This window comes from Hibiscus syriacus, unplaced genomic scaffold (genome assembly GCF_006381635.1).
Source record: "Hibiscus syriacus cultivar Baekdansim isolate YM2019G1 unplaced genomic scaffold, ASM638163v2 tig00109957_pilon, whole genome shotgun sequence".
In the NCBI taxonomy this organism is placed as follows: Eukaryota; Viridiplantae; Streptophyta; class Magnoliopsida; order Malvales; family Malvaceae; genus Hibiscus; species Hibiscus syriacus.
Genome location: NW_024062539.1, coordinates 3675237 through 3685431, shown reverse-complemented (window position 1 = coordinate 3685431; position 10195 = coordinate 3675237). Strand labels below are relative to the sequence as shown.

General features: G+C 32.8%; 1 protein-coding gene across 1 annotated transcript; it reads right to left on the bottom strand.

Moving 5' to 3' along the window:
- Nucleotides 1-2109: 2109 nt before the first annotated feature.
- Nucleotides 2110-3939, bottom strand: LOC120211052 (patatin-like protein 2). Its single transcript, XM_039209675.1, has 6 exons — nt 3762-3939; nt 3281-3649; nt 3046-3207; nt 2626-2931; nt 2369-2544; nt 2110-2268 (listed from the first exon to the last, which is right to left on the bottom strand). Exons 1-6 carry the CDS (start codon nt 3891-3893, stop codon nt 2208-2210), a joined length of 1206 nt encoding a protein of 401 aa, XP_039065606.1. The 5' UTR covers nt 3894-3939; the 3' UTR covers nt 2110-2207.
- Nucleotides 3940-10195: the final 6256 nt, after the last annotated feature.

Below are 10195 nucleotides of genomic sequence, written 5' to 3'. Positions count from 1 at the left end.
AACTCATCCTTAAAAAATCCAGAGATTCTACTCGAGATAATTTTAGTGATGCGCTTATAGACAACACTACAACAAGAAATAGACCTAAAGTCCTTCATCGAAGAGGGGTTCTCCACCTTAGGAACAAGAGTAAGGACAGTGCAATTAAAAGCAGGATGCATATGCCCACTGTCAAAGAAGTACTCCACTGCCTGCATTAAGTCCTCTGCTCACTGTTCTAGCAATCTCACGCTTGTCTTCATTAAAAAAGGTAACCTTTACCAAATCTCAAAGAAAACCGTCAAAACAACTAGGCACATCAGGAGGCTCACCAATCAGACGTTTAAAGAAGCCCACATCCTCTGCAGCAATATTCTCAAAATCCTCCAAAAGCCTTCCATCCAGAGATCAAAGGCAGTTAATGGTCTGCCTATTATGCCTCCTAACAACCAAAGCATGAAAAAAACCAAGTATTCTGATCACCCTTTTAGATCCAAGTAGCTCTAAACTTCTACGCAGAGAAACTCTCTTTAGTAATGAGAAGTCCCTGCAACTCGACATAAACCTCCCTCTCCTAAAGAAACCAAGAGTTGACGCTTTTCATTTTATCTTAACCATTGTAAATTACATATTTATTTAACATTACCGGGGAAGAATAATAGAATGATGATGAGTGATGAGTGATTGAACGCTCATTTAATTTTCATTTTATGTAAAAGATTTCAACTTTTATTTTTCAGAACTTGGACTTGTTTTTAACAGGGGCTTGTAGTACTTTAATTACGATTTAACTTTTACTTTATTATTTTTAGGGTTTTGTTTATGTTATTGGACTTACTCTTTTTTGGTCCACCAAGCACTTGAAGTCGAAATTGTTCTGTAGATTCCATTTTAGAGGAGCTATACTGCCTTTAATTATCTGATGGTTTTATGATTAAAATTGAAATAGCTTCTCTTTTCCTTGTGTCTAAAAAACAAAGTGTGATCTGAGTGTGCTTGGGAAGACTTGCATTATTGCATACATGTTTAGAAAGCATGCTATGTTTTGTAGGAAATGATACTATTATAGAATGAACTTGTTTGCAATGGCGATTAAATAGAACAAAAAGATAAGGAATAAATCGATTACAATGTCGTAAAAAATTATTGTTTTAAAGGTAGTTTCATCCTTATCAATGTAAGTGGAAAGTGAATGTCATCTTTAAAATTATTAACACGAAATTTTTTAGATTTGAACATTCGATTAAGGAAGATAAAACTCGACTAAAATTACTCTTTTCACAAGAAGGGATGGCAAAAATCATATGAGAGAAAGGGACGAAACTACTGATTTTTTATGTGTAAAACAATGAACTCGTATAGAAAAAACTGAAAGAATAAAACCATACAAAGAATGGTCACAATTTTCAAAAGAACGGCAACGGACAGAAACAAATCTGCAACGTTGCAAGACATTGATTATTTGTTTGTTTAAAAATTTTGATAAAAAAAATTAAAGTGACAGTACCCAAAAAAAAATTCACCTCACATGTATTACATGTTATGTGTGAGCCTTTACTCTAATTTCTTAATAAATATAAGTATAAAAGTCATATATAAACACTTAGAAAGTCTACATCTACCAAATGTGTCACCATCAATTATTTGAAGTTTGTTATGATCAAACACCTATAAAATTACCTTTTTAAAATAAAGTTTTGAAATTCTCTTTTTAAATAATATTTTTAAATATGCATTTAACTAGAGATTAAACAAATGAATAGAAAAAAAAGAGGGTTGATTAAGTGTTAAGCAACTTGATGTTGTTTAAGCAGATCTCGAGTTTGAGTCCTTGTGTATGTAGAAAATTTCTAGTGGTGACGCACCCACCAAAACTAGGTGTACAACGCAGATCGGTCTGAACTAGTCAGGACGAAACCCTTGAACCGGGAGGAAAAAAATGAATATAGGATTATATTTAAGGAATGAAAATAAATAACATAAGGATGAAAATGAATAGAAGAAATACTTAAGGGGTGATTTTACAATTAATCCTATTTTAAACGCCAACGAATTAATCCCAGCCTCTAAAATTATCATCGATCATATATCAAATGACAATAGAAAGTTACAAATATGATGAATCACCCATACATGTTTTTTTATTACTCCCCTTGAATAGGGTAATTTATTTCATTTGAGACTTTTGCAAACCACAGTAAATAATTGGCCCATTATTCTAATTTGATTTAATTATGCAACGATTTCTTTTCACGTCGCCGTTTTTCCTCGGACAGTAGCTTTGCATACCTGCCATTGCCATGTTTGTTAACTTGGATAAAACATGTGCTAAACTGTAAATGGAAAATAAAATAAATAAATGTTGGATTTGGAGAAATTTCATGTATACCTCGTGAGGGCCTGAGCATTGGTTTCTATGTCTCCTGAAGGCTCATAATTACCATTCTCAAAGTTCACCCTTGAAACCGGTTTATTCAACAAATTTTCTGCAACTTTGGCCAGATTCCTCAGATTTTCCTTGGTTGAAACATCCACAGAGGAAAGCTCCCCTTTCAGCTTATCATCCTGTAGGTTTAGTTGTTCCAATTAAATCAGTAACATAATTTGAAGAAAAAATATTATTGCTTGAAGATGACTTATGTAAACCTGAATGCGGAGATAATTCTTCTCGGAACTTAGAGCTTTGAAAACCACGGAAATGTGAAAATCAACCATGTCGGCGCTGCCTTCACTGAACGCATCGATTAATGGGGTGGAATTGCCGGAGATTAACCAACCAATTACACCCCATCCTGCCGCTTGCTTTGCGTTGTATTTCTCTGTAAGTTTTTCTGAGCCTGTTCCCAAGGATAGCACCAAGAATCTGTTGTAATGGTCCGCTGCTTTAATGCAAGAGAAATCGGAATGCCCTTTGTTTATCTGCTTTGTCACTTCACCAATGGCAATTAAAGCCTGTGGAATTCAATAAGTGATTTGAGCACATCCCAATATCCGATACTTAAACACTTCTTTCACTGAAGTGTCCATGCTTCATAATCATAGGCTAATAGTTTTGTGGTGTGTTACCGGATTATTAGCAGCGACCCCACCGTCGATAAGATTGAACTTCTTAACCTTTCCATTAGTGTCTTCTGTTTCAAAATAATGGGCAGGAAGATAGGTTGGAGCAGCTGAAGTTCCAATGCAAATATCCGACAGCAAGGCATTCAGCTCTGGGCATTTCTTCACCTAAAGAAGAAGGGTTAAACTTAATTCAGTATATCTATAAAATAGTATATGAAAACTTGATATCATGACCAACCTCATAGGTCGAAAAGATGATGGGCTGGAGTTGTTTGATATCGAAAGCTGGAATTACAACGTTAGTCAAGGTCTGATTCAGCCTTGTGTTTCCAAGTCTTTGCTTGAGAACTCCATGCAGATACTTCCCGTCATATTTTGGTCCCATCACTCTACGAATCATATTCATAACACCAGAAAAAGGAAAACTGGTTCCAGGGAAAATCTTTGGGCCGTGCTCGAAGTAGAAGTCCTTGATGTCTTTGGCAGCAAACAAGGGCCGGTTTTTCTCGTTGGGAGCTGTTATCATGGTGGTGACGAGACCACCGGTGCTAGTTCCGGCGATCACATCAAAGTAATCAGCAATTCTCGCTTCTTCACCGTCCAGTTTCTGAAAAAAATGCAATTTCAAGACTCAGTAACAGAAGAAAAATGTTATTATCTTCTAGTGTCTGCACGTTGTCAACGTCTAAATATATATGAGAGCTAGGGTTGATGATTACTTGTAATTCAGACTCTAAGAAGCTGAGAACTATTCCTGGAATAATTCCTCTAATCCCACCACCATCGATGCTGAGGACAGTAATAAGATCTCCATGATTTGGAGCGTGCCTAGGGTTTCCACTAGTTTCCATAAGGAAGGAGAAGAAACAAGTAATGCTTGAAGGCTTAACTCAAGTTCTAAATTATGAAAATTATGCACTAAAGACTTGGAAAGCTCAAGTATTTATAGACCTTACAAGCTTCAAGTTTGTTGGCAATTCCAACTTGAAATGGATAAACATGTCAGGAATTTTCGTACTCTTATTTATAAAATATTACTACATTTCGTTGTCCAACGACCATAAGCTAAAAAAAATATTACACTATCAGAAAAATTAAACTATGATTTTTTAAGGATCGACGGTGGTTGAGGTGTTGCTTCTTGATATCCTAGGAAGCACGTTAGACACGATTGACATTAGAGGCTGCTTGAAACCTGCCGCCCACATTTGTTTCATTCTTTTTGTTCATTCAATATGTAGTTTTCACGACATTAAAAAAATGTGTTTTTCACATGGCTTTTTACACGAAAACGCGTACGCCAATTTACTTGTTACTATCCTTCTTTATTTTTTTGAGTAAACTATAACCGTGGCCATCTAATTATAGTCTCTTTTTATTTTGACCATCATTTTTGAATTTATTTTTCAATCAGGTCACCCAACTGTTTATATGCATTCAATCAAGCCACTTGTCGTTAACATTTAACAGAAGTGTTGATATGACAATTAATAAAAAATTTATAATCACACATTTAGTCCTTATTACTTAAACAATTTATCAAATTGGTCATAATTTCAAATTAGTTTAATATATTTAATCTTCCAATAATATGACAACACGTGTCACCAATGACAGAGCCAGGAGTAAACTATGATGGGGGAAAACACGAATTTAAATATAAGTCTGCTAACAAAAAAGCGATCGTTATATAGAGGTAAAAATTTCATTTGAAATCGTTATCGCACAATCGCGATACATGCAATAGCATCCACTATTGTCATAATCATGATAAACACAACGTAATCGAAAACACTACCATAACTATAATTTGAATCTATGGGGCAAGTTGTTTAATTTTAAAATAAATAAGACCTTCAAAAAGTAATTAAATCATAAAAAATAAGAGATTGATAGTATAATTCTACTAATTTTAAAATTTAAATGTCTTAAAAAATAATTAAATAATATAAATTTTGGGTCAAGACATTCTATTAATTTTAAAACTGACAGTATCTCAAAAGTAGTTATACCAAGAAATTTTGGGGTTCTTAATTGTAATAGTTTCAAAATATCCAATGACCTAAAATGTAATTAGTCCTTCAATGAGGGGCCAGCTGCCCCTCCATCCATAAGGTGGATTCGTCCCTGCATGTCACAATATTATTGGAGGGCTTTTTAAATTTAATTTATATTTAATTTAAATAGTTATTCTTCCAATCAAGTGGTAGTACGTAGCATCACCTGATGAAAGGAAAATAAATTGAATGGAGGGGCTTTAAGAGGAGTCAAACTCAGGTTTCCAAAGAGGCAAAGGGACATACTCAACCACTGCACCAAGACTAGTTTTTGGCATTTTGATTACAACATTCAATATTGATTTTACTCTATAATGAAGGCCAAAAAAAATGATAACAAAAAGGGGTAAACTAATAATTTATATTGGGTTGGGTCTGTTCAGTCCCCACCTTGACCTGATACGAATATACTAATATTTTAAAATAGTTAAAATAATGCACTTATAATTATTTATTATAATTTAAATAACAAAATTAATATTTTTACCTTAAACCCAATCATATTGGGTCGGATATATATATAAGGGTAAATTAATATTTTATACAGTGTTGGGTCGGGTTAGTATTTTTTACCAAATCAGATTGGGTTTAAGGTAAAAATATATTATTTTATACTTTTAAATTATAATAAATAATTATAAATGTATTTTTTAAATATTTTTAAATATTAATATATTCGTTTGGGATCGGAATAGGGTCACGTTTATGGTAAGAAATCACCAAACTAACCCAACCCAGTATAAATTATTAGTTTACCCTTTTACATTATATTTGAATATGATCGGTATAAATATTTTATTTTTGTTTTCATTTTTTTTTTGGCTTTCATTATAGGATAAAAGAAATATTGATTGTTGTAATCAAAATGCCAAAAACTAGTCTTGGTGCAGTGGTTTAGTTTGTCGCTTTTCCTTCTTGGAAACCCTATTTTGACACCCCCCAAAGTCCCTCATTCAATTTATTTTCCTTTATCAGGTAGTGTCATGTGTCACCACTTGATTAGAAGAAAAAATATTTAAATTACATATAAATTAAATTTAAAAACCCCTCCAATAATATTGTGACATGATTGAATGCATTTAAATACTTAGGTGACTTGATTGACAAAATTTCAAAAATAGTAGTAAAAATGAAAATGGGTTATAGCTAGGTGGTCACTGGTATAGTTTACCCTTACTTTTCAGGGTATTTATAAGTAGTAGTATTTATTTTGATGACTCTTAATCATTTGATAATAAATATATAAATATATTGGTAGTCTATGTGCTCGAATCTGGGACCACTAGACAGTGACAGATCTAAAAATATTTTTCAGAGTGGACACATATATATTAATTACATAAAATTTTTATACAGGATAGGTATAACTACTAAATATAAAATTATCCGAAAAAGTTGAATTTCATGATGAGTATGTGCCCACCCTAAATCCTTAATAAATCTACCACTAATCTTAGAAATAATAATTATTTGTTTAACTAATGAGGTAGCTTAATTTCTATCTATTCGTCTTTATTTTTAAAAGATAATATGTCGTTAATTTTAATATCTACAATTGTTTTGGTAAATAGTGTACGATTAAAACGAGAAAACCATGGGAATTATCTACAATTCTATTTTTATTGTCAAGTAACAGAATCCTTGATTTTTTTATATTTAAATATTTTAAATTAGAAAGTGATGTTTAATTAGATTAGCATGTGTGAAACGTGTTCATTGACTCCATCTAGATATATTTATGAATTAATTCTCGTCAAGGAAACAATAACTATGAAAAGAGTCAAAATTAACATGAATATATCTTTATCTCTTTTAAAAACTAAAATTAATTCAAAATAAAGAATGTTTGGTACGAATCAAAAGACTTCAATGATAAAAGAATTATTGTTAGCACCAAAAATATTTAAAATTGCAATAATTAGAGCCAAGAAAGATAGGAGAATGCTTTTAACAGGTCTAGAACCCATGATCTAAGGAAAAATGAAAGAATAAAGACTAATAGCTTGACCAACCAACTAAATGTATTTACGCTCTTTAGACCTTTGCCCCAACAAAGTAGGTTTCGGGGGTGCTTAGATTTTGCCTTGTTGAAAAGTTCCATCTCATGTAGGAATCATTAGCTTATTATAAAATTTATTCAAAAAGTCGAATTATTTGTTTAAATTTAAAATTTTATTCAAAATATAAAAGCATTTAATTAAAAACGTTATATCTAAGAATAAATTTGGGAAAAAAATATTTTGTTAAACATGGATAAAATTTGAATTCTAGTCTTTAAACCTTCGATCTAACCCAGTCAATTTCATGAATTTTCTAATAGATTATAGGGTTATAACATGATTGATCATTTATGTTTATGTTACTTTTTTTATTTTTTTCTCACTAATTTTAAAAATAAAACACAATATATGTTCACTTTCATTTTTATTTAATTAAGAGGTGGTCAACACGGGTTAACTGTCGTTAACAATTAACATATTAGGTGACATGACAGTTAAATATTTTCGTATAATCACACATTCCGTCCCTCTTATTTACATATTCTCAATTTATTCCTACTTTTAATAAATTAAAATAAATTTAATCTTTTAATCGAATGATGTCACGTGTCACCATTCGATTGGAATATTAACTTTACTTTAATTTAATATATTTATTTTCCACCAACCAGAGGGTGAGGGTGTTGAAAGAAAACAAAGAACAAAAAATTAGGGCTAAAGGGATTTAAACATAGGTCTTTTGGGAAATCAAACATGTACCCAACCATTGAGTCAATACCAATGCTCGATTTAAAATAGGATTAAATTTATTTTAATTTATTGAAAGTATAACTAAATTGAGAAAATATATAAATAACAAAGATTAAATGTGTGATTATAAAAAAATTGTAACTGTCATGTCACTTGATATATTAACGGTTAGCGACAGTTAATCCGTGGTGACCACATCTTAATTAAATACAAACAAAAATTATTATATATTACGTTTTTTGAAATCAGTGAGGAAAAATGGACAAAACAATAAAATAATAAGTGATCAATCATGTCGTCAACTCTAAATTATATTAATTTTTTTTATATATTATATAATTTTTATCACATAAAAATTAAATTTATAATAATATATAATGGTATAATTTAATTATTAACATTAATGTGTTTCGCCTTAGAGTACCATGCAAATTTGTCATTTCTATTGCGAAAGGAAGTCGAATGCTTGCACTCCTACAAAACTCGTATGACGGATACCTCGTGACGACTTCTTCCGTTTCTCTGTGCTGTCTTAGCGGAGGAAGCTTCATAGCGGAGGAAGCTTCATAGCGGAAAGACAGACTGACCCAAGCGAGTCGAACTTACTGCTTAATGCATTAACAAGCAATTATTGATCATATTGCTTTCGGCTTTAAGAAGCAGCCACAAGAATTGCTACTTGAATTATAAAGCATACTAATTATATATATATATATATATATATATATATATATAAAGCTAGGATCCACTTCCACCTAGTGTAATTTGTTTAGTTTTACATCTTTTTAGGGTAAATTATATGTTTAGTACCTAAAGTATTACTTTTATTCCATTTTAGAATCTAAACTTTTAATTTTTTCAAAATCATACCTAAAGTTTACTTTTTGTTTCATTTTAGTACACTGCTGTTAAAAATTTAGGTACTAAAATGAAACAAAAAGTTAATAATGAGGTACTAAAATGAAACAAAAAGTAAATGTTGGTACTAAAATGAAACAAAAAGTAAACATTAGTTATTACTTTGAAATATTGAAAGTTTAGGTACTAAAATGGAACAAAAGTGATACTTTACGTACTAAACATGCAGTTTACCCTAAAATATATACAAGTATTCCACAAATATATGGTGATTTTCCTTTAAATGTGGCAATCGCTCAAATCACCTCATGCTCCCACTCCCACACCCTGCGTCGAATGCCACATAAATCCAACATTGTCATCCAAATACCAGTCGAGAAAACGCACTCAAAAAATAGATGGCTCCGTGACTTTATCTCTGTTCTACATAACACCCATGCACATCAAACGCCACACCCATGCACATCAAACGTCTAACAAGAATAGTCAGCCATGAGATAATAGCTTACCGAGGAACATGCACGAGAAACCAAATTAGTTTCTTCCATGAAACTTTATCTCTTCTATCTAGTGCCGGAGTGACAACTTGATCAGGATGGACATATAATCCGAATTTTTTTGTTAGTTATTTATTTTACTGATGGTAATTGAAGATATTAGTTTTTCCATCCGTTTTTTTTTTATTTTATTATTATTATTATTATTATTTTTTTTTTATTATTATTAAATTATAAATAATTACAGGCCCAAACCCAGAGCCCAATTACAAATAGATCCCAAATCCGACCTGGAAACCCGAAGGCCCAGACCCGATCTAGACCAGATCCATACCCGACCCAATAGTAACCCAAGACCCGATTAGGGTTTCCTACATTTCAGCTTCTCACCACCGTTGGATCTGGCCTTGATCCAACGGTCCTAATGCCTCCAGCAGAACACCCTAGGGCTACGCGGCCGCCGCCTCTGTTGCCACCACCTCGCCAACGCTCCATTGCCAGGTGCCTCAGCCACCTTCTGCTGCCACGCCAACGTCTCACCAGAACGCTCCAGAAGCCAGTTGCCCTTCCACACGCCAATGCTCTAGGGTGAGTCACCACCATAGTTTGGTGACTCACCGAAGATCGCCCCTTGTGACCGGTCCGAGGCAAGCATCGGGGTGGACTATAAAAGCCACCAAACATGCGAGAAATAAATACGAACAGAGACAACAAGCAAGAGATGAACCAAAATGGCGAGCAAAACACGAAGACACACAGAGAGAGCAACCATCGAGCAACCAAGAAAAAATATCAGAAAAATAGAGAAAGGAAGAGAAGACTTTCCTACAACCGTTGGTCTTTCAACCGTCGCCAGAGACGATTCAACCGAGGTAAAAGCTTCGGTTTTCTTTAGATCTAGGGTGATCTAAAGGTTTTTAGGGGAAAAGATTATCGGATTCGGCTTTAGGGAGAAAAAGGCTTCGATTTGATATAGTAGGGTGAACTCCGG